This window comes from Tamandua tetradactyla, chromosome 14, assembly GCF_023851605.1.
Source record: "Tamandua tetradactyla isolate mTamTet1 chromosome 14, mTamTet1.pri, whole genome shotgun sequence".
Lineage (NCBI taxonomy): Eukaryota > Metazoa > Chordata > Mammalia > Pilosa > Myrmecophagidae > Tamandua > Tamandua tetradactyla.
The window spans coordinates 14180860-14206117 of NC_135340.1; the positions used below are offsets into that span (position 1 = coordinate 14180860).

At 37.1% G+C, this 25258-nt stretch overlaps 1 protein-coding gene across 8 annotated transcripts in view; it reads right to left on the reverse strand.

The window, feature by feature from the left end:
• The window catches only part of MIA2 (MIA SH3 domain ER export factor 2), a 207927-nt gene that overhangs the window by 98475 nt on the left and 84194 nt on the right, over positions 1–25258 (reverse strand). For 5 of the 8 annotated variants that reach the window (XM_077126879.1, XM_077126878.1, XM_077126881.1 and 2 more), the window contains 3 exons: positions 8016–8147; positions 4028–4049; positions 3844–3932 (listed from right to left, as the gene is read on the reverse strand). In XM_077126879.1, the coding sequence (XP_076982994.1) occupies positions 3844–3932; positions 4028–4049; positions 8016–8147 (243 nt within the window). Of the gene's footprint in view, positions 1–3843; positions 3933–4027; positions 4050–8015; positions 8148–9338; positions 9432–25258 lie in introns of those variants that run through there. The other 3 variants (XR_013162181.1, XR_013162180.1, XM_077126883.1) reach the window with 2 other exon arrangements.

A 25258-nucleotide genomic window follows, 5' to 3' on the forward strand; every position in this document is an offset into this window, starting at 1 on the left:
TTGTCTGAAAATGTAGAGCTGTGCTCTGGTGGCCATGTTTCTTGAAGATAATTGTATGATGATATAGCTGTCACAGTGTGACTGTGTGGTTGTGACAGCCTTGTGTCTGATGCTCCTTTTGTCTACCTTATCGATGGACAAGTAAAACATATGGATTAAAAATAAATAAATAATGGGGGAACAAATGTTATAATAAATTTAGTAGATTGAAATGCTGGTGATCGGTGAAGGGGAGGGGTAAGGGGTATGGTATGTATGAATTTTTTCTGTTTTCTTTTTATTGCTTTTTCTGAATTGAGGCAGATGTTCTAAGAATGATCATAATGATGAATATACAACTATGTGATGACATTGTAAGTTATTGATTATATAACAAGAATGGAATGATCACATGATAATGCTTGTGTTTGTATGTGGTCCTGTATCATAAATAAAAAATAAATCAAAAAAAAATTTAACATGGATTACATACTAAACAAGAAAAGTAAAACAACAAGAATTTCTAAAAGATAATAAAGAAGGATATCTTTATATCCTTGGGTAGGCAAAAATGTCTTAAATAGAAAATAAAAAGCACTCATCATAAAGAAAAGATAAACGAATTGGACTATGTCAAAATTAAAAACGTCTGCTTACACAAAAACACAATTTGAGGTAAAAAAAAAAAAAAAAGCAAGCCACACGTTTCCCAATACCTGCCCATGCAAAAAAATAGAAAAAGAATAAAACAAGCCAGAGTGGAAGAATATATTTGCAATACAGGCATCTAACAGGAGATTCATATTCAAAATACAGGGGTAAAAACCCGACATATCAAAACAGTGCCTTAAAAAATATGAAAAAGACTAACAGGCAACTTCAGAAAAAGGATATTCTAATAGCCAATACATAAAAAGGTCCTCAATTTCATTAGTCAAGGAAATGCAAATTGAAAGCACAATGAGACACCATTATGTACCTACCCCAAACGTTAATATTAATAACATTGAAAATATTAAGTGTTGAAAGTGAGAAGCAAGTGAGCTCTCATAATCTGCAAACAAAGTAATCTTAACTTTAGAAGTACCAACGGCAAGAAATTGAGAAGTATAAATCCTGTGACTCCAACACAAATGCTAACATTTTCAAAAACACCTTACCAAATAGTAAAATAATTTAAAATTTTTCTAACCTTCTGTGAGCTAAATTTGCATGAGTAAAATCTTATTCATATATTTAAAAATTGTATAATATTTCTAAGGACTTAACAATGTTCTCACTGTCCATGTCATATCTTAATACATTTCTGTATCACAACCAAATTTGCTTGTTGTGGTAGTTAGATTCAGCTGTCAACTTGGCCAGGTGAAGTCACCTAGTGTTGTTGCTGCAGACATGAGCCAATGGTATGTGAAGCTCATCTGTTGCTAATTGCATCTGCAGTTGACTAGGAGGCGTGTCTGCTGCAATGAATGACATTTGACTTAATTGGCTGGTGCTTAAATGAGAGAGCCCAACAAAGCACAGTACAAGCAGCTCAGCATACTTCATCTCAGCACTTGCAGCTCAGCCCAGGCCTTTGGAGATGCAGAAAGAAATCACCCTAGGGAAAGTTGCTGGAATCCAGAGGCCTGGAGAGAAGGCCAGCAGAGAACACCCTGTGCCTTCCCACGTAAGAAAGTACCTCAGTGGAAAGTTAGCTGCCTTTTCTCTTCTCTGAAGAACTAACAAAATAAATCCCCTTTTATTAAAAGCCAATCCATCTCTGGTGTGTTGCATTCTGGCAGCCAGCAAACTAGAACACTTGTCAATTACACTACTTTATTCTAAAGCTTCTCTAAAAGTACAGGTGGTCAGCTATAAGCCAGAACTTCATCTTCAACAAGAACTTCAGACAAGAAGCAAGGCAAGTATACAAATTATGTTCTACCTGTTAATTAACATAACCCTGGTAAATATGTAAAAGTAAAATAGGGCAAAACTTCTGCTATAGTTTGTAGTTAATAACCCTAATATAAAACTACTGTCAAATGTTTTTATTTCTAAAAAAATTCATTTAAAATGCTTATAAAAAATTAAAGCTTAAAATGTAAGCTCCTACAGCAATCACATTTACTCCTAAGCTTTAACAGTTATTTCTAAATTCTAAAAAGCTTTGCTAGTACTTCCCTAAAACTTTAAGTATCTATATAACTCTCAAAACTCAAAGTAACATTATCTAACTCTAAAAGTCAGCACTACTCCATACAGCAACATGCAAATGATGCTACTCTAGGTAGAACTAAGATAACATAATATTGTTTATATTCTAAAACTTTAACTTCTGCATAAGACAAAAAAAAGAAAAGCCAAAGTATTTCCAGCAATAATAAATAAATAGTATATATTTGCAAAGTCTCTTAAACTAAAAAAAAAAGCCCATAAAATTATTAAAACTTCCCCACCTGGGTAATTCATTCTATTCCCTTAAACAAAGAAGACTTTTTTTTTCACATGAGCAGGCACCAGGAAATGAATCCAGTTCTCCAGCATGGCAGGTGAGAATTCTGCTTGCTGAGCCCTCGTGGCCCGCCCTCCCAATTTAATTTAAAGCCAAAGCCCTACCCCCAGGAACTTTAGCTCAGAAAGCAAAACTAATTGTCTCACCTGAGCTCTAGAACTAGAAAAAGGGAAAAGGCCATGCCTTCTTAGTCCTGTATGGTCATGCTACAGTGTAGAAAGAGGGACACTTTCTCCCAAACAGGGAAGCTTTCTCCCAAAGAGGGAAGCTTTCTCCTAACACCAACAAGAAATACTCAATTTCTTAAATGCCACGCTCTTACCAAGAAAGGTTGTGGTAATTCATTGCCCTGGCCATCAGAAAAATAACACTAGCATACCTCAAGGGAATAACCAGGCCAACAAGGCACCCAAAGCTGCAGCCCAATCAACTGAGCCTCTTCTAAGCCGCATTCCTGCACCTTATAACTTGGCCCTCTTCTTCCCCAGTTGAGTAGGAATGGACCTCCTAACTAGAAACACTCAGACCTGAAAGAAAATCACTTCTTTCCTTCTTCCCCAGTCTCACTTGGCTAATGCGTCTCCTAAGCCAAGCTCACTTCTATTCTCCTTTGCTATTCATCGGCCTTTGCATTTTTAAGCTTCTCACCAAGTTTACTTCTTTCAGATTTAAAAGCTTTCACACCAAACCAATACTAATGCGAGGATTTTCAGCCATTCCAACCTCCCCTGTCAACTTAAATGAGAAAGTTCTATGCCCCATCAGGCAAGGCCTACACCCCCCTGACAAGCCAGAAGTACCAACAGAGACAGACCTTCATCCCTAAATACCCCTTAAGATTGAAGGACAAGTACTCTGAGGGGTAGTTGAAGCAGGCTAGAACAGTGAGAGAAGGGAGAGAAAACTGTGAAGGAGCCCTTGAACAAGGATGGTTCATCAATAATGCATGTGCTGTGTCTGGCACACACACGCTGCCAGGGGGTTACCCACCTACAGGAAACACCCGGGGGCAGCAGATTCATCTAAAGCCAAACAACTGCCGCCTGAAGTCATCTTCAGTTAAGAGGGAGGCAGAAATAAATGACCCCCCACCTAAAAGAGTAATCTACAGGAAAGGGTTAAACAAACAGACCCACGCAAATGCACTGGGGAGAAGGGAGGGTAGGAGAAAGAACCCTAAACAAGGAAAGGGGAAGGGGAATAAGTAAAGCTAATCTATAAAAGCAAATGACCCTGTATTGCCTACTGCCTCTCCATATTTCTTTACTTGTGAGAGTGCCCACATGCTCCTGCATGTGCACTTAATAAATTTCTTAACTACTTGCTCTAAAACAAAACAAAACAAAAAAACAAAAATGCCTTACCTCCTTCTGAACAAGACTAATTTTTTCAAGTAGTTTACATTTTTCTTCAATTAGTGCAGAAAGTTCTACAGCAAGCTTTTTCTCTCTTCCTAAAAAGAAAGTCAATATTATCATGTGTTAATTATTTTAAGTTTTAAAATTATAAACAACAACAATGATATCTAAAAGAGAAAAAAGAGCTTACCCACATAGAGCCGGCTTCTAATCTAAAACAAATTTAACAAAAATTACATTAAAACAATGTACATTCAAGTAAGTAAATCCAATTCATTTAACTTCTATTGCTAACTTAAAGATAGCTGAAAGTGTTCATTTCCAATGAGAAAAATGCTAAATATTAAAATCTCCCTATTGAAGATTCACATTCCACATGAGCATTTAAGGCTCCGAAATAAATCTGCCAAAAAGATACCTGATTAATTTCATTTAACCCATTGTTTCCCCAACATTTACCATCCTAAAACAAACTAGCTCAGAAAGTCTCTATTAACATCCCTTTTAATATCCAAAATAACATTACTTGAGAAATATTAACATAGAGCCATGGATCTGAACTGACTATAAAGAAACTATAAACTAAATCTTCTTCATCTCTCTCTGTCTCAAATAATAAAGGAAAAATTATATTAGTAAGATCAATCTTGGGACTGAGGTAATGTAAATATAAGCAAGTATTAAGTAGAAAAGACCCTGGCATTTCTTTTTTTACATGGGCAGGCACCGGGAATCGAACCCAGGTCCTCTGGCATGGCAGGCAAGCATTCTTGCCTGCTGAGCCACCGTGGCCCGCCCGACCCTGGCATTTTTAAGGTGACTTATATCAGCTACAGAAACGATAGATAAAAATTAAATGGGAAAATTTTTAAGACAAAGAATAGTAGTATAGATATAAAAGATAAATTAGTACATTGAAACATAAGATTGAGAAACTCTGTTAAAAGCTAACAGGAAAGCATAAAGAATTTGAAAACTAAAACTTAAGAGACAAGGAGGTCAAAAGTAGAAGGGCCAACATCTATAAAGCAGCTGTCCCAGAGAAAGAAAAAACGTTTAAACGGAGAAGAAATTTTCTAGAATTAATATATATATGAAAGTCCTCATATTAAAAGATTCTACAGAAACTATAGGTTGTATATGTTACTAGAATAAAACTTAAAAGATATCACATAGGACTGTATAACACAGTGAACCCAATCGTACATGGCTGACTAGAGTTAAGAGCACAAGTGTAAGAATGTTTTTTCATGAATTATAACAAATGTACGACAGGAATACAAAATGTTTATAATAGAGTGGCAAATGGAAAAAAGATACACCTAATGTAAACTACAGATGATAGTTTATAGTACATTTTTAATAATCTTTCATTAACTAACAAAAGTAAATACTGTAAAAAAAAATAGTACAATTACAAAAAAGTGCTATCATCAATTGTAACAAATGTTCTACACCAACGAAAGGTGTCAGGAACAGGGTGGTATCTGGTAATCCTGAATTTTATGCATGATTGCATAAAACAATCTCTAATAAAAACAATTTTTAAAAAAGTCCAGAGAATCTAAAGAAAAAAATCCAAAAATGAAAAAAAAATTCATACCTAGACACATTATATTGAAATAAGAATATTACATTAGAAAGTTCTAAGATTCTAGACAGAATAGATCACTTGCAAATGAAGAAAAATCATAGTAACAGTAGACTTTTCAATAATAACATTCGATGCAAAAAGATGAGGGAGTAATGTTTTTAAAATATCAGTAAGCTAGAACATTGGACCTAGAATGCTAACAGCTAGACAAATTACTATTCCAGTGTGAGGACTTAATTTAAATATCCTCAAGCTTTCAAAGAAAAGTCTCAGAAGGGTTGCCACACAAAAACCCACACTGGAAGAAGAATTAAATCCAGGAAACACTGCAAGAGAGATATGTCAATTAAAGGTGATCAAATACCTTGGTATTACAAGTTACTATCTTGAGGAGTGGGGAGGAGTGGTAGAGAAAGGAGCAAAGCAAAGAAAAAGATATATATCTTTAATAATCCAAAACTATAATTCTAAATTATAACATGATATGAATTGCAAAGTAAAAGGAGAAAAGTTAAAGGACGTGAGACTGTGCTAAAATTCTCATCTTCTTAGCAGAGAGATTTACTTATCAATTTAAAAAGAATTCAAAAGAACAATATAAAAAGTGGAACAAGTTAATAAACTAAGCTGTAAGAAACTAGTCCAAATACAACAATTACAATATATGCAGATAAATTAAACTCAAGATTTCAAAATCAGATTGTCAGATTAGATGTAAAAAAAATTACTTAATTTCATTAAGTAGAAAGCCATGAAAAGGCTGAAAGCATAAAGATGGAAAAAGACATCAAATACCACTCAAAGGAAAGTTGGTATAGCTGATAAAAGATGTCTTAAGACAAAAGGATATTAGAGTTTGAGAGGGTCATAAGATATTGATAAAAGGTTCAATTCACCAAGAAGAAAGAGCAATTCTAAACACGGATGCACCTAACAAAATATCTTTAAATATATAAAGCGAGAATTGACTGAACAAGAAGAAATTGATAAAAATTCCATCATCACAATGGAATTCAGTCTACTTTTCTTCATTCTTAATAGATCAAAGCAACAAAAAAATAAAATATAACATTTGAACAACACAATTAGTCAATTAGCAAGCTTGACCTGATGGATGCAGATAAAAAAATAAACACGTACATACTTCCAACAATAATCAATGAATTAGAATAAAGAGGACAAAAAAGATCCAAATGTATGTGGAAACCTAATATGGTATGGTAGGTCATACAGTGAAAGGAGGGACTATTGAATAAATGGAAAAATGGGTATACCACTGGAAAAATATTATACTGGAGCTATACCTGATCCAGACAAAAAAAATTAATTTCAGGTGGATTAAGGACTTCAATGTTAAAAGCAAACCTTTAAGAATTTCTGTTCATGAGAAAACACTTCAAGCAAAAATAAAAAGATATTTCAGAGGTATATTTGCAATACCCATAATCAACAAACACAGCATCAAGAATATACAAAGAACTTCTAAAAATAAATAAGAAAAGAACAAACAATGCAAAAGGAAAATGGACAAATAGATAAAGATTTCAGAGAAAAACAAATACATACGGCCAGTAAATTTATTAACAAATCCTCAATATCATTAGTGATGCAGGAATTTCAGTCAAGACCATGGTAAGACACCATTTTATACCCATCCAAATGGCAAAAAATCAAGAATTCCAATAACAGTAGTGTTGGAGAAAATATGGATCAAATCTCTATCTAGAATCTGTTATGCATGCTAGTGGAAATGCAAATTGATACACGCATTTCAAAAAAAATTTTGGCATTACCTTTTAAAACAGAATCACCAAACACCCTATAAACCAGTAATTTCACATGCAAATATACTCCCAAAAGATATTTACACAAATATACAAGAGGAGACATACAAAAATTTGTACAGCAGCACTGTTTGCATCAGAAAAACCTGGAAACCAGCCAAATGCCCAAAGCCATAAAATAGATAAATTATACTATATTCTTACAATGCAGTACTCTAGAATAAAGTAAAAAATTACGGCTTCATCCAAAAATACAGATGAATATTAGCAATATAGGTTGGAAAAAAAAAAAACAGTTCCAAAAGATGACATGCGGTTTGATATCCTTTTAATAAAATTGTAAATAACTAAAACTGTAAACCATACTTTTGAGGAATATATGTAGGTAGGACAAAATTTTTTAAACATTCAAAAGGCAAAAGAATAGTCAACATAGGATTGAGAATAAGGTTACCTCTAATATAGACAGGCAGGAGGACAAAATGAAGGAGAACCACCTAAATTTAATGGGCAGTCAATGTTTTAGATTATAAATTAGGGGGTGTGTTCACAGATGTTTAGTATATTCTTTAAAACAAAAAAATAAATAAATAAATGTAGGGATTTGGTTTAGAACACTTCTACAAAGATATTCTGTAAAATTTTTACAACTAAATAAATTCCTTTTAATCCATACTCAGTTTCTAGCAGACGTACATTTATATGAGCAACCCACATAATTTGTTTAATTAAACCCATATTATTTGTTCAACCAGAAAACTTAGAATGAACATTCTTTTACTAGAGTGCCGGTTACTTACCGATTGAAAACTCCTCCACGAAAACAAGAAAACAGCAAAAAATCCAACAATAGCTGCACAAATCACTAATTCCCACGGAAAACCATAGGGACTAGGACTTGGTCTCATGTCTTCAGGCAATAAAGCCACAACCTTCAAAACAAAAACAATGGAGTCCTTAAAAATGCACTTTTGATAAAAAGCATTCATTACAAACACAAGCACAAGTTTATGTAGTCAACTCTTAACATCCTTTTAATGAAATGGCTACCAGACCACCACCAAACAAAAGGGTTTCTGAGTATATTTTTCTGACAATTTTGAACTATCACCTAGTAATGAAAGGACAGCAGCATGGTGAAATGCAATGATTTTCAAATGGGTTCTACAAAGGTGCCACAGATTTTCAGGTGATAAGAAAAGGTGGAGAAAAGACAAAGAAAAAGCTGAGCCACCTGAGATTCAGATTCTCTTACCCTGATTTCAACCAGTTTAAGTTTTATCAGTAGAATATATTAGGGTACCATATAAGATTTTCCTAAAGGGAAAAAAAATAATGGTTCTGCAGCTTTGTGGGAAAAAGAAAACCACTAGATAGAGCTCTGGTTTGGAATTTGAATCCCTCTACCACTGGCTCCCTCCTCTTATCTGTAAATGGGAAGGCTGTTTGAACATGCAGGCCAGGTACTCAAAAAAGGTTAACTTTTTCTATTAGCCCTTCTCCTATAAACCAGTAATTTCAGGATAACTGGTCCTGTAACCATGGCCTTTCCACATAACTCAATAGCAGTTAAAATAATCCTATAACCATGGCCTTTACACATTATTTAACCTCCCCAGGAGATATTCTGTGTAAGGTTTTTATAGCTCCTTTTGTATTACACCTTTCTCAGCTCATTATCCATCCTTATCCAATGGTGTTACTCTGCTCACTGATATCAGGCTCCAGATATTACTTATTCACATAGAAAGGAAGAAGGCAGGGTGAAAAAAGAATATCAACCTTTGAAGAACAAGCTAAAGACTGATCAGGTTTGATTCTTCTCATAAGTCAACCCAAAACCTCTATAGTAAATCCTTTTTAAGGATCCTTTTGCCTAGAAAAACACCCTAGTGGCTATTCTACTCTCTGAAACCTTTTTTATGGCATTGATCCACATATATTCACTTCTTCTAAGTTGCTATCTGTAACTCATTAATCTATATCAAATCAATCTGATTACATTTCTGTAATATCCTTTTCTCTGACCTCTGCTTCTGCCTCTCCCTACATGACCCCAGTCACCAATTCACCAAAATGAGGCATGACTACAGTTAATCAATAATAAAAATATCTATTTTTACCTATGAGAAAAGGAGTACCATGTAATACATGATACTGGGGAGAAAAGACGTTTTCTTCACAGTTTGCACATCTCCCAAGCATCTTACTTTCAGCTAATTTATTTAAAACAGAAAACACAATTAGATCTCAAAAATCTAATAACCAATATGATTTCTTTACAATACTATAACACTTAACAGGACAATTCTAAAAGCATCTCTGAGATCAAAACTGCAATTAATCCTTAATATAATGATATTTCTTAGATTCCACAACATTTCATTATCTCTTCTTTTCTAAGAGGCGATGGTAAATTCTAGGCTAATGACTTGATCTGGTTGGATCTGGTAGACTAAGAAACAGCAAAGAATCTGAGTCTCCAGGATTCACCTCAAGCACATTTCTCTGCTTTTAATTATTCTGGCTTTCCCATCCTTAAATTTTAACTACAGAAGCTTATATACAACAGAGAAGTTACTTATAGGTATGCCTAAGAGTCACCTCCAGAGGACCTCTTTTGTTGCGCAGATGTGGCCTCTCTAAGCCCAACTCTGCAAATAAAACCATTGCCCTCCGCCCTATGTGGGACATGAAATCCAGGAATGAAAGTCTCCCTGGTGGCGTGGGAGATGACCCCAAAGGATGAGTCTGACCCTGGCACCATGGGATCAACAATGTCATCCTGACCAAAAGGGGCAAAGAAGTGTAACAAATAATGTATCAGTGGCATGAGAGTTCAAATAGAGATAAGAGGCCACTCTGGAGGACACTCTTACACAAGCTTCAGTTAAACATTGCTACTATCATAACTTGCCAAATCCCAAACAAAACCATTCCTGCCAATCCTAAAGAATACCCAGGACACTATATAAGATTCTACAAAGGTTCTATGCACTAAGGTAACTTTCCAGAAACCTAGAACCTCCAGATGGGTCCCTGAACCACGTAAGTTCTGAAATGCAGAGGGGCCAGCCTCTCAGAACATCAACTAGTTCCATTCCCCTATTGTGTATTATTGACAGCCCCTTCCAACATGAAAAAGTTAGAATGGGCATAGCCCAAATACCCCTAAAGAGTGAGAGAAAGAGCAAAGGTGATGGTGGAGTTATACAGGGAATGCCAGGTTTAACAAATGAGTATGAGTGCTGAATCAGTACACTGGTATCTCTTTTAGTCTCCAGTACCTTAGAGAATCTAGAAATAAAAGCCTAAAATTGTGGAATTGTAACCCATATCAAACTCCGAAATCTGTTCTACAACTACTTGTTGTAATGTACTCTGAAATTTATTGCTTTTTTGTATATGTTATTTTCCACAAAAAAAGAGAGAAGGAAAAGTATAATAGAAAAGATAGGATTTAACAAATCAACATGACCTCTGAATCAATATATTGATATTTCTTTTGGTCTCCGGTGTCTTGGAGCAGCTAGAAGAAAAAATGAAAAACTGTAGAACTGTAACACATAGCAAACTTTAAAATCTGTTGTATAACTGCTTGTTTAAAATGTACTTGGGTGGATACAAGGGTAGTTCAGTGGTAGAATTCTCACCTGCCATGCAGGAGACCTGGGTTCAATTCCCATTCCATGCACTTCCCAAAAAACAAATAAGCAAAACAAACAAATACAACAAATGGTGCTACAATAACAGAATACTCATATGGAAAAATAACAAAATGTGACCCCCGCCATACAGCATACAAAAAAAAGTACTTGGAAATATATTGCTTTTTTGTATATATGTTATTTTTCACAATAAAAAAAAATGTCTAAAAAATGGTATAATATAGGCACCCTATCTCATTAGAATATAGAGGGAATAACCAAATCTATCAAACACCAACAATTGTCATGCAATATAGAATTGCACATGACCTGGTAAATTGTTCTTAAATTTTAGAAGTGATGGGTAACCTTCCATGAAATAAGGTAATGACTGGTCACAGACAACTTAAAAACCATTCCATTTCAAAACCATGAGTACTAAAAGAGATTTAAACCAAGTATCTTAAAAGAATCAAATAATAAAATAGAAAAATTAAAGCTAAATTCAAATTTTTTTCATTAACCTCAAATTAACACGATATATATTAACAAAGACAACATAACAGAATGTTAACATACAGACCCTGAGAATTCCTGATTATAATACAAAGTTCCATATATTTTCAAATTATAAAGCTTGGAAATAATTTTTCCATGAGGCCTGCTAAAACACTGAGGTTTTCTCCATACAAATGACTGAAAACCATCAAAGAGTTTAAAACAAATTTGTAAGCAAGTCTTTAATATGCTTCTTCATTTTCTTGGGTCTTTTTCGTTTTACATAAAAGGAAATTTGTGACAATTAAAAAAAGAAAGAAAAGAAATCTCCCTCTAAAAAAGGAATTAGAAGAGCTTTAGATTCATTTGGTCTAAAACGAATTAAGAGAGAATTCACCTAGTTCACTGAACAAGTTGAAACAAGATCTGTAAAATAAATAATTACCTCATGAGGAGCTGTTAATATTCAGTCAACTATTCATCCACTAATTCCATATTCATTGACAAATTATATTCCAGGCACTAATTTTTATATACATTCTACTTAGATAATCTCATCTGCTTTCATGGTTTCAATTACCACTATAATGGTAACTTACCATAAATCTGCAACTTCAAACTTGAGTTTTAAAATACCTGTTTACTGTATGAATCTACTTGGATGTTCTGGTGAGGGCCCTTTACAGAAGTATCATCTGCTATAGCCTGTTTTCTAGTGGAATGAGGAAACATCCTGCAAGTGGTTATGACAACCCTTAATGCACAGTTGGGGGTTGGTAATTCCCAAGGTCAAACACTCAAAATCCTCTGCTTCCAAAGAAATCCTCTATAAAGAAACCAGTTTGATCTGAAGCTGGTAAAATCCCTATTACTACTGTTCTATCTGCCAAAGCTGCCAGAATGCAACACAACAGAGATGGATTGGCATTTAATAAAAGGGGATTTATTTAGTTAAAAACATATAGTTCTTCAGAGGAAAAGCAGCTAACTGTCATCTGAGGTTCTTTCTTACACGGGAAGGCATAGGGCAATTTCTGTTGGCCGTCTGGATTCCAACAGCTTTCCCTAGAGTGATTCCTTTCTGCATTTCCAAAAGCCTGGGCTGAGTGTGAGTGCTGAGATGAGGTATGCTGAGCTGCTTGGGCTGTGCTGTGTTGAGTCTCTCATTTAAGCACCAGCCAATTAAATCAAACATCATTCACTGCACCAGGCATGCCTCCTAGCCAACTGCAGATGTAAATCAGCGACAGATGAGATTCACATGCCATTGGCTCTTGCCCACAGCAACAGAACTAGGCACCTACAACTGGCCAAGGTGACACCTAAACCTAACTACCACAACTACTCTGGTCATCCTACCTTGGGACTCAGAATTCGTGGAAGGGAGTAATGCCCAGAACATAAAAAAATAAATAAATAAAGCCAGGTGCTAGAAATGGAGGGCCTAGGACCTTGGAGAGCAAGATACATTATGTAGGCCAATTATCTGTCCATACGTATTCTCTGTGGTTTCTTCTCTGTTTATTATTACAAACACTTAGCAAGAGTTTTACTTAAAATGTCCCAGCCTTGCTTCAAATGCACTGAGAAATTGAGAGAAATTATGGTTTGGTCTAGGCTAATGTGCTAAATAAATCACAGTAGTGCTATGAATGTATTTTTTTATTTGTGGCTATTTTTTATACATGTGACTTAAAAGGTAATTGCATATATTAATAGTTGGAAATCTCTGTTTAAGGGCACTCATTTAAAAAGCAAGCTGTAGGCTGACGTTCAGCTGGGGCCTTGGGCTTGGACCCGGATTCCCTTCCTGCCTCTACTAGTGACGGTTTTGTGACTTTGGAAAAACTACTAAATAACTAGAAACAGTACAGAATACCTCCCGGAGCCACGACAGAGACCAGACACACAGTGTACCCCAGTCTGAAACAGCTTGACCAGCTAGGAGACTCTGCTGCGGTGAGGTTCCCGAGCGGTGCGCGCTTCCCCGGGCCAAGGCGGCTGGCGGCCGGCCCCCCTACCTCCTTCCCGGTCCGCCTGAGAGACTCTGATCAGCTGTTCCCCAAGCCGCGGACCGGCGACCGGAGCCCCTCCCACACACACGGCTTCCCCGGCAGGCTGGGAGCCTCGGATCGGCGGTTCCCCAAGCTGCGGCACCGGCGACCAGAGCCCCTCCCACACGCGCGGCTTCCCGGACCGGCTGGGAGCCTCGGATCAGCGGTTCCCCAAGCCGTGGCGGTCGGTGACCGGAGCCCCTCCCCCACGCGCGGCTTCCCGGGCCGGCTGGGAGCCTTGGATCAGCGGTTCCCCAAGCCGCGGCGCCGGCGACAAGAGCCCCTCCCACACGCGCGGCTTCCCGGACCGGCTGGGAGCCTCGGATCAGCTGTTCCCCAAGCCGCGGACCGGCGACCGGAGCCCCTCCCACACGCGCGGCTTCCCGGGCCGGTGGGGAGCCTCGGATCGGCGGTTCCCCAAGCCGCGGCAGCCGGCGACCGGAGCCCCTCCCACACATGCAGCTTCCCGGGCCGGCTGGGAGCCTTGGATAGGCGGTTCCCCAAGCCGCGGCGGCCGGCGACCTGAGCCCCTCCCACACACATGGCTTCCCGGGCCGGCTGGGAGCCTTGGATAGGCGGTTCCCCAAATCATGGCACCCGGTGCCCCTCCCCCATACACGGCTTCCCGGAGGGAAAAGAAAGAGTCTCAAACAGTAGTAGAGACTGAGTCCAACCTAACATCAATAGTGGCATTAATGAACAACTTCTGACTACTAAAAATAGGCCCTCAGCTCAGGTAAAACTGATCAAGGCAGAAGTCGTCTATTGGGCTAACTGAAAAAGAGGAAAGGGGGCAAAACAGAGCCTTCTGCGGCTGTTTCTACGGAGGCTTGGTTGCCTCTGGGCTCAGCGCTGGGATTACACAAGTTGCAACTGCCCCGAACGCAGAGGTGGGCTGCTTTCAGGGCTCTCTACCACCTGAACCTTCCCCAGGAGGGGTGAAACGCAACCCAGGTGGAATCCCTCTCTCAAGGAATTCAGATCCCAGGACTTCATAATTTGAAGTCATTAAAACCAACCTTCAACCTTTCCTCTGTCTCCACCACACACCCAGCAGTGAGAGTACTCCAAAGTTAAAGGAGCCACAACATCTATTGCTGGTGGGATCCGCACACAGACAAGCACCACATACTGGGCAGGATAAGAAAAATAGAGCGCAGAGACTTCACAGGAAAGTCTTTCAACTTGCTGGGTCCCACACTCAGGGAAATCTGATTAAATGCCCAGACGCCAGCAAAAAATAACAAATCACACCAGGAAAATTGAAGATATGGCCCAGTCAAAGGAACAAACCAATAGCTCAAATGAGATACAGGAGCTGAGACAACTAATTCTGAATATACGAACAGAAATGGAAAACCTCTTCAAAAACCAAATCAATAAATTGAGGGAGGACATGAAGAAGGCATGGGATCAACAAAAAGAAGAAATGGAAAGTCTGAAAAAACAAATCACAGAACTTATGGGATTGAAAAACACAGCAGAAGAGATGAAAAAAACAACGGAAACCTACAATGGTAGATTTCAAGAGACAGAGGCTAGAATTATTGAACTGGAGAATGGAACATCTGAAATCCAAAAAGAAACAGAAACTATAGGGAAAAGAATGGAAAAATTTGAGCAGGGACTCAGGGAATTGAATGATAATACAAAGCGCACAAATATATGTGTTGTGGGTGTCCCAGAAGGAGAAGAGAAGGGAAAAGGAGGAGAAAAACTAATGAAAGAAATTATCACTGAAAATTTCCCAACTCTTATGAAAGACCTAAAATTAAAGATCCAAGCAAGAAGTGCAGCGCACCCCAAAGAGAATAGATCCGAATAGACATACTCCAAGACACTTACTAATTAGAATGTCAGAGGTCAAAGAGAAAGAGAGGATCTTGAAAGCAGCAAGAGAAAAACAATCCATCACATACAAGGGAAACCCAATAAGACTTGGTGTAGATTTCTCAGCAGAAACCATGGAAGCTAGAAGACAGTGGGATGATATATTTAAATTACTAAAAGAGAAAAACTGCCAACCAAGACTCCTATATCCAGCAAAATTGTTCTTCAAAAATGAGGGAGAAATTAAAACATTTTCAGACAAAAAGTCACTGAGAGAATTTGTGACCAAGAGACCAGCTCTGCAAGAAATACTAAAGGGAGCACTAGAGTCAGACACGAAAAGACAGAAGAGAGAGGTATGGAGAAGAGTGTAGAAAGAAGGAAAATCAGATATGATATATATAATACAAAAGGCAAAATGGTAGAGGAAAGTATTACCCAAACAGTAATAACACTAAATGTTAATGGACTGAACTCCCCAATCAAAAGACATAGACTGGCAGAATGGATTAAAAAACAGGATCCTTCTATATGCTGTCTACAGGAAACACATCTTAGACCCAAAGATAAACATAGGTTGAAAGTGAAAGGTTGGGAAAAGATATTTCATGCAAATAACAACCAGAAAAGAGCAGGAGTAGCTACACTAATATCCAACAAATTAGACTTCAAATGTAAAACAGTTAAAAGAGACAAAGAAGGATACTATCTACTAATAAAAGGAACAATTCAACAAGAAGACATAACAATCATAAATATTTACGCACCGAATCAGAATGCCCCAAAATACGTGAGGAATACACTGCATATACTGAAAAGGGAAATAAACATCTACCATAAAAGTTGGAGACTTCAATTCCCCACTGTCATCAATGGACAGAACATCTAGACAGAGGATCAATAAAGAACAGAGAATTTGAATATTACAATAAACGAGCTAGACTTAACAGACATTTATAGGGCATTACACCCCACAACAGCAGGATACACCTTTTTCTCAAGTGCTCACAGATCATTCTCAAAGATAGACCATATGCTGGGTCACAAAGCAAGTCTCAACAAATTTTAAAAGATTGAAATCATACACAACACTTTCTCGGATCATAAAGGAATGAAGTTGGAAATCAATAATAGGCAGAGTGCCAGAAAATTCACATATACGTGGAGGCTCAACAACACACTCTTAAACAATGAGTGGGTCAAGGAAGAAATTACAAGAGAAATTAGTAAATATCTCGAGGCGAATGAAAATGAAAACACAACATATCAAAACCTATGGGACACAGCAAAGGCAGTGCAAAGAGGGGAATTTATTGCCCTAAATGCCTATATCAGAGAAGAAGAAAGGGCAAAAATTCGGGAATTAACTGTCCACTTGGAAGAACTGGAGAAAGAACAGCAAACTAACCCCAAAGAAAGCAAAAGGAAAGAAATAACAAAGATTAGAGCAGAAATTAATGAAATTGAGAACATGAAAACAATAGAGAAAATCAATAAGACTAGAAGTTGGTTCTATGCGAAAATCAACAAGATTGATGGGCCCTTAGCAAGATTACAAAAAGAAGAAGAGAAAGGACACAAATAAATAAGATCAGAAATGGAAAAGGAGACATAACCACTAACCTCACAGAAATAAAGGAGGTAATAACAGGATACTACGAACAACTTTACGCTAATAAATACAACAATGTAGATGAAATGGACAAGTTCCTAGAAAGGCATGAACAACCAACTTTGACTCAAGAAGAAATAGATGACCTCAACAAACCAATCACAAGTAAAGAAATTGAATCAGTCATTCAAAACCTTCCCAAAAAGAAAAGTCAAGGACCAGATGGCTTCACATGTGAATTCTACCAAACATTCCAGAAAGAATTAGTACCAACTCTGCTCAAACTCTTCAAAAAAACTGAAGTGGAGGGAAAGCTACCTAATTCATTCTATGAAGCCAACATCACCCTCATACCAAAACCAGGCAAAGATATTACAAAAAAAGAAAACTACAAACCAATCTCTCTAATGAATATAGATGCAAAAATCCTCAACAAAATTCTAGCAAATCATATCCAACAACACATTAAAAGAATTATACATCATGACCAAGTAGGATTCATCCCAGGTATGCAAGGATGGTTCAACATAAGAAAATCAATTCATGTAATACACCATATTAACAAATCAAAGCATAAAAATCACATGATCATCTCAATTGATGCAGAGAAAGCATTTGACAAGATTCAACATCCTTTCCTGTTGAAAACACTTCAAAGGATAGGAATACAAGGGAACTTCCTTAAAATGATAGAGGGAATATATGAAAAACCCACAGCTAATATCATCCTCAATGGGGAAAAATTGAAAACTTTCCCCCTAAGATCAGGAACAAGACAAGGATGTCCACTATCACCACTATTATTCAACATCGTGTTGGAGGTTCTAGCCAGAGCAATTAGACAAGAAAAAGAAATACAAGGCATCAAAATTGGAAAGGAAGAAGTAAAACTATCACTGTTTGCAGACGATATGATACTGTACGTCGAAAACCCGGAAAAATCCACAACAAAACTACTAGAGCTAATAAACGAGTACAGCAAAGTGGCAGGTTACAAGATCAACATTCAGAAATCTGTAGTGTTTCTATACACCAGCAATGAACAAACTGAGGGGGAAATCAAGAAACGAATTCATTTACAATTGCAACTAAAAGAATAAAATACTTAGGAATAAATTTAACTAAAGAGACAAAAGACCTATACAAAGAAAACTACAAAAAACTGTTAAAAGAAATCACAGAAGACCTAAATAGATGGAAGGGCATACCGTGTTCATGGATTGGAAGACTAAATATAGTTAAGATGTCAATTCTACCTAAATTGATTTACAGATTCAATGCAATACCAATCAAAAGCCCAACAAGTTACTTTTCAGAAATAGAAAAACCAATAAGCAAATTTTACTGGAAGGGCAGGGTGCCCCGAATTGCTAAAAGTATCTTGAGGAAAAAAAACGAAGCTGGAGGTCTCACGCTGCCGGACTTTAAGGCATATTATGAAGCCACAGTGGTCAAAACAGCATGGTACTGGCATAAAGATAGATATATCGACCAATGGAATCGAATAGAGTGCTCAGATATAGACCCTCTCATCTATGGACAATTGATCTTTGATAAGGCAGTCAAGCCAACTCACCTGGGACAGAACAGTCTCTTCAATAAATGGTGCCTAGAGAACTGGATATGTATATGCAAAAGAATGAAAGAGGATCCGTATCTCACACCCTATACAAAAGTTAACTCAAAATGGATCAAAGATATAAACATTAGGTCTAAGACCATAAAACAGTTAGAGGAAAATGTAGGGAGATATCTTATGAATCTTACAATTGGAGGTGGTTTTATGGACCGTAAACCTAAAGCAAGAGCACTGAAGAAAGAAATGGGAGCTCCTCAAAATTAAACACTTTTGTGCATCAAAGAATTTCATCAAGAAAGTAGAAAGACAGACTACACAATGGGAGACAATATTTGGAAATGACATATCAGATAAAGGTCTAGTATCCAGAATTTATAAAGAGATTGTTCAACTCAACAACAAAAGGACAGCCAATCCAATCACAAAATGGGAAAAAGACTTGAACAGACACCTCTCAGAAGAGGAAATACAAATGGCCAAAAGGCACATGAAGAGATGCTCAATGTCCCTGGCCATTAGAGAAATGCAAATCAAAACCACAATGAGATATCATCTCACACCCACCAGAATGGCCATTATCAACAAAAAAAAAAATGACAAGTGCTGGAGAGGATGTGGAGAAAGAGGCACACTTATCCACTGTTGGTGGGAATGTCAAATGGTGCAACCACTGTGGAAGGCAGTTTGGCGGTTCCTCAAAAAGCTGAATATAGAATTGCCATATGACCCAGCAATACCATTGCTAGGTATCTACTCAAAGGACTTAAGGGCAAAGACACAAATGGACATTTGCACACCAATGTTGATAGCAGCATTATTTACAATTGCAAAGAGATGGAAACAGCCAAAATGTCCATCAACAGAAGAATGGCTAAACAAACCGTGGTATATACATACGATGGAATATTATACAGTTTTAAGACAGAATAAACTTATGAAGCATGTAATAACATGGATAGACCTAGAGAACATTATACTGAGTGAGACTAGCCAAAAACTAAAGGACAAATACTGTATGGTCCCACTGATGTGAACTGACATTAGAGAATAAACTTGGAAAATGTCATTGGTAACAGAGACCATCAGGTGTTAGAAATAGGGTAAGATAATGGGTAATTGGAGCTGAAGGGATACAGACTGTGCAACAGGACTGAATACAAAAACTCAAAAATGGACAGCACAATACTACCTAATTGTAATTATGTTAAAACACTGAATGAAGCTGCACCTGAGCTATAGTTTTTTTTTTTTTAATATATTTTTTGTATTTTTTATTTTTATTTTTTCTCTATATTATCATTTTATTTCTTTTTCTGTTGTCTTGCTATTTCTTTTTCTAAATCGATGCAAATGTATTAAGAAATGATGATCATATATCTATGTGATGATATTAAGAATTATTGATTGCTCTTGGCTATAATGTTGACAAATTGTGAATTTTTCTCTGTGAAAAACTAGTTAACCAAATTATTCTAGACTGTATGGCTTTCAGAATAGGGCTTGAGAGACTTATTAACTCTCCTTAAGTAAATCCCTGCTTCTATTCCTACTGAAGTCTGCTGCATAAAAGCAACCATGAGGTGTAGCTTAGACAAAATAAGTTTAGAATGTCTGCCTTAGTGACTTTAAATTTTGTGCTCTTATTTGAAATCTACTGTATTTTCTCTATTCTTGTCATCTCACTTTATGAGACCTCTCACATAAAGTCCTGGTATCTCAGTGCCAGCTGCTGTGGAGGATGGCTATGTGTATGCAAACAATATACCACAATCTTTATTTTAAATCAATATATTTTTCATATGCTCTAAAAATCCATTCAAACTTCATGTGCTTAATTTACAGGCCAATAGATAACCAAATGCAGATTTTACTTTATTTATATACAGAAGGTTTCCATGTATTAATGATAACTGTTTTCCTGTGAAGGATGGTTTGCATATATCTACTGTATATGTAAAAACATGAAAAACAAACATTGAAATAAAAAAGTTATGATATATATAAAAAAAGAATTATTGATTGCATATGTAGAATGGAATGATTTATAAATGTTGTGTTAGTTAATTTTTTTTTTAATTAATAAAAAAAAAAAAAAAAGTAAGCTGTGGGCCATGATACTGGCTTAGCAATGTGCGTGTTTCAGTTTATCCTCCAGAACTACTAAATAACCAGAAACAGTACAGAACAGCTCCTGGGGCCACATCACTGACTGGACACACAGTGTACCCCAGTCTGGACCAGCCAGACCAGCTGTGAGCCCACCCAAAATCGTGACTTCCCCAAGCCGCGGCAGCCGATGCCCCTACCCAACAGGCTGCTTCCCAAAGGGGAAAGGAAAGAGACTTTACCAGCAGCAGGGGCTGAGCCCAACCAAATGCCAATTGCGGAATTAATTTACAAATTCTGACTACTAAAAATAGGCCCCCAGCTCAGGTGAACCTGGTCAAAGCAGAGCTCGCTCATTTTCGTCCCAACACCAAGAGGGCAGAACTGATGGAAAAAAAAAAAAAAAAGGAAAATGAGGTTTCTGTAGCTAGTGCTTCTACAAAGGCTTGACTGCCTTTGGATACAGTGGCAGGACTTCTCAGGCTGCAACTGCCCCAGGCATAGGCAGAAACAAGCTCGTTTGAGGGCTTGTCTGTAACCTGTACCTTCCCCAGGGGAGGGGTGAAGCCCAACTCAGGTGGAATCCCTCCCTCAAGGAATTCAGACACCAGGGCTTGGTAATTTGAAGCCATTAAAACCAGCCTAAAACCTCTCCTCTGTCTCCACCACACCCCCAGCAGGGAGAGTCTGCCAAAGTTAAAGGTACCGCATCATATTATGCTGGTGGGGCCCACAGGCAGACAAGTGCCACATACTGAGCAGGATAAGAAAAACAGAGTCCAGAGACTTCACAGGAAAGTCTTTCAACCTTCCGGGTCTCACCCTCAGGGAAAACCGATGCAGGTGACTCTCTCCTCCTGACAGGAGGCCAGTTTGGTCTGGGAAAATCCAGCTGGGGTTTATAATACCTAAGTAGACCCTCCTAAAGGTGGGGGGAAAAGGCACCATACAAGCAGGGCAAGAAAGAAGAAAACAAGAACTGAAAAATTCTCCTCTGTTAAACAAAACCTAAGCTAGAGGTCTAGAAAAAGCTGAACTGAATGTCAAAGAACAGATAGACAACAAATTCATCCAGCAAGAAAACCCTACGTAAAAGAAGTGAAAGCAATCTCCAGAATAAACTAATTAAGGTAATTAAATGCCTAGACGCCAGCAAAAATAACAAATCACACTAGTAAAATTAGAGATATGGCCCAGTCAAAGGAACAGACCAACAATTCAAATGAGATACAGGAGTTGAAACAACTAATTCAGAATATACGAACAGACATGGATGGAAAATTTCATCAAAAACCAAATCAATGAATTGAGGGAGGATATAAAGAAGGTAAGGAATGAACAAAAAGGAGAAATTGAAAATCGGAAAAAAACAAATCACAGAACTTATGGGAATGAAAGGCACTGTAGAAGAGATGAAAAAAACAATGGAAGCCTACAATGGTAGATTTCGAGAGGCAGGACATAGGATTAGTGAACTGGAGGAAGGAACATCTGAAATCCAACAAGAAAAAGAAAACATAGGGAAAAAATGGAAAAATATGAGCAGGGTCTAAGGGAACTGAATGACAATATGAAGCATATGAATATACTTGTTGTGGGTGTCCCAGAAGGAGACGAGAAGGAAAAAGAAGGAGAAAAACTAATGGAGGAAATTATCACTGAAAATTTCCCAACTCTTATGAAAGACTTAAAATTACAGATCCAAGAAGTGCAGCGTACCCCAAAGAGAACAGATCCAAATAGACATCCTCCAAGACATTTACTAATCAGAATGTCAGAGGTGAAAGAGAAAGAGAATCTTGAAAGCAGCAAGAGAAAAGCAATCCATCACATACAAGGGAAGCCCAATAAGACTATGTGTAGATTTCTCAGCAGAAACCATGGAGACGAGAAGACAGTGGGATGATATATTTAAACTATTAAAAGAGAAAAACTGCGAACCAAGAGTCCTATATGCAGCAAAATTGTCCTTCAAAAATGAGGGAAAATTAAAACATTTTCAGACAAAAAAATCACTAAGAGAATTTGTGACCAAGAGACCAGCTCTGCAAGAAATACTACAGAGAGCACTACAGACAGATACGAAAAGACAGAAGAGAAGTGTGAAGAGTGTAGAAAGGAAGACTACGAGTAAAGGTAAAAAGAAGGAAAATTAGATACGACATATAAAATCCAAAAGGCAAAATGGTAGAAGAAAGTACTACCCGTGCAGTAAGAACACTAACTGTTGATGGATTAAACTCCCCAATCAAAAGACATAGACTGGCAGAATGGATTAAAAAACAGGACCCATCTATATGCTGTCTCTACTTAAAGGATATGAGGGCAAGGACACAAATGGATATTTGCACACCAATGTTTATAGCAGCATTATTCAGAATTACCAAGAGATGGAAACAGCTAAAATGTCCATCAACAGACGAGTGGCTAAATAAACTGTGGCATATACATACAATGGAATATTATGCAGCTGTAAGACAGAATAAAGTTATGAAGCATGTAACAACATGGATGGACCTTAAGGACAATATCCTGAGTGAGATTAGCCAAAAGCAAAAAGACAAATACTGTATGGTCTCACTGATATGAACTGACATTAGTCAATAAATTTGGAATATTTTGCTGGCAATAGAGACCATCAGGAGATAGAAATAGGGTAAGATATTGGGTAACTGGAGCTGAAGGGATACAGAGTGTGCAACAGGACTGAATATAAAAACTCAGAAATGGACAGCACAATACTACCTAATGGTAATACAGTTATGTCAAAACACTGAATGTAGCTGAATGTGAGAATGATAGAGGGAGGAAGGCTGGGGGCATAAATGAAATCAGAAAAAAAGACGATAAAGATTGAGATGGTATAATCTAGGAATGCCTAGAGTGTATAATGATAGTGACTAAATGTACAAATTTTAAAAATGTTTTGCATGAGGAAGAACAAAGGAATGTCATTATTACAGTGTGCTGAGAATAGATGGTAATTAATATTTTAAAATTTCAACTTATGTGTGAGACTAAAGCAAAAAATGTTTATTTGGTACAAAATTTTTATTTTGACTAGTGCATTTCCTAATATAACTTATGTAGACAGTTGGTTGAACAACATAAGTACACGGAACCTTGGATAGGACATGAGATTTTGTTGGTTTGTCCTGAATGATGCCCCGATGAATCCCAGAGTGATTTGATCAGTGAATAAAAAAGTATTTGCAAAGTCCTCTTCGGGGAATGGTGAGAACAGGGGAAAATTCAACTTCCCCAAGTTGAATTCTTGATATTCTCACAAGCAGTGTGGACAACCAAAGCTATAGGCTGAGCCCCCAGTCTTGGGGTTTGTTCATATGAAACTTAACCCCACAGGGGATAGGTCAAGCCTACTTAAAATTAAGCCTAAGAGTCACCCCCAAGAGAACCTCTTCTGTTGCTCAGATGGGACCTCTCTCTCCAGCCAACACAGCAAGCAGACTCACCACCCTCCCCCTGTCTACGTGGGACATGACTACCAGGGGCGTGGATCTTCCTGGCAGCATGGGACAGAAATCCCAGAATGAGTTGAGATTCAGCATCAAGGGATTGAGAAAAACTCTAGAATGAGCTGAGACCCAGCATCTAGGGATTGAGAAAACCTTCTGGACCAAAAAGGGGAAGAGTGAAATGAGACAAAGTGTCAATGGCTGAGAGATTCCAAACAGAGTCGAGAGGTTGTCCTGGAGGTTATTCTTATGCATTAAGTAGATATCACCTTGTTATCTAAGATGTAATGGAGAGGCTGGAGGGAACTGCCTGAAAATGTAGAGCTGTGTTCCAGTAGCCATGTTTCTTGATAATGATTGTATAATGATAAAGCTTTCACAATGTGACTGGGTGATTGTGAAAACCTTGTGTCTGATGCTCCTTTTATCTACCTTGTCAACAGATGAGAGGAACATATGGAATAAAAATAAATAATAGGGGGAACAAATGATGATAAATATACAACTATGTGATGATATTGTGAATTACTGATTATATATGTACAATGAAATGATATGTTAAGAATGTTTATGTTTGTTTCTTTCTTGCAATTTTTTAAAAAAATTTAAAAATTAATAAAAATAAATAATAAATAAATAATAGGGGGAACAAATGTTAAAGTAAATTTAGTAGATTGAAATGCTAGTGATCAAGGAAAGGGAGGGGTAAAGGGTATGGTATGCATGAATTTTTTTTGCTTTCTTTTTATTTCTTTTTCTGAGTTGAAGCAAATATTCTAAGAAATGATCATGATGAATATACAGCTATGTGATAATAAAAGAATGTTCATATTGTATGCTGATTATTTTATTAATAAAAATTTTAAAAATAAAAAAAGTAAGCTGTGATGTTGACAGTAAGAGGGGAGGGGGACAGAGCTAAACAGGAGCAAAGTTTTCAAAATTAAGTTGTATTAATCTGAACTATATTGTTATAAAATAAGATAATATAATCTCCAAGGCAACCACTAAGAAAATAACTCAAAAGTGTTTAGGAAAAGAAAGCAAAGACAAGAGAATTAAAATGGAACACCAGTAAATATCTAACAAAAAGAAGGCAGGAACGTAGGAACTGAGAAACAAAAAAGACACAAAACATAAAAAAAAATCATAAAACGGCAGTAGTGAAACCTTCATTATCAGTAATTATATTGCATGCAAATGGATTAAACTCTACAATTAAATGGCAGAGACTGGCAAGG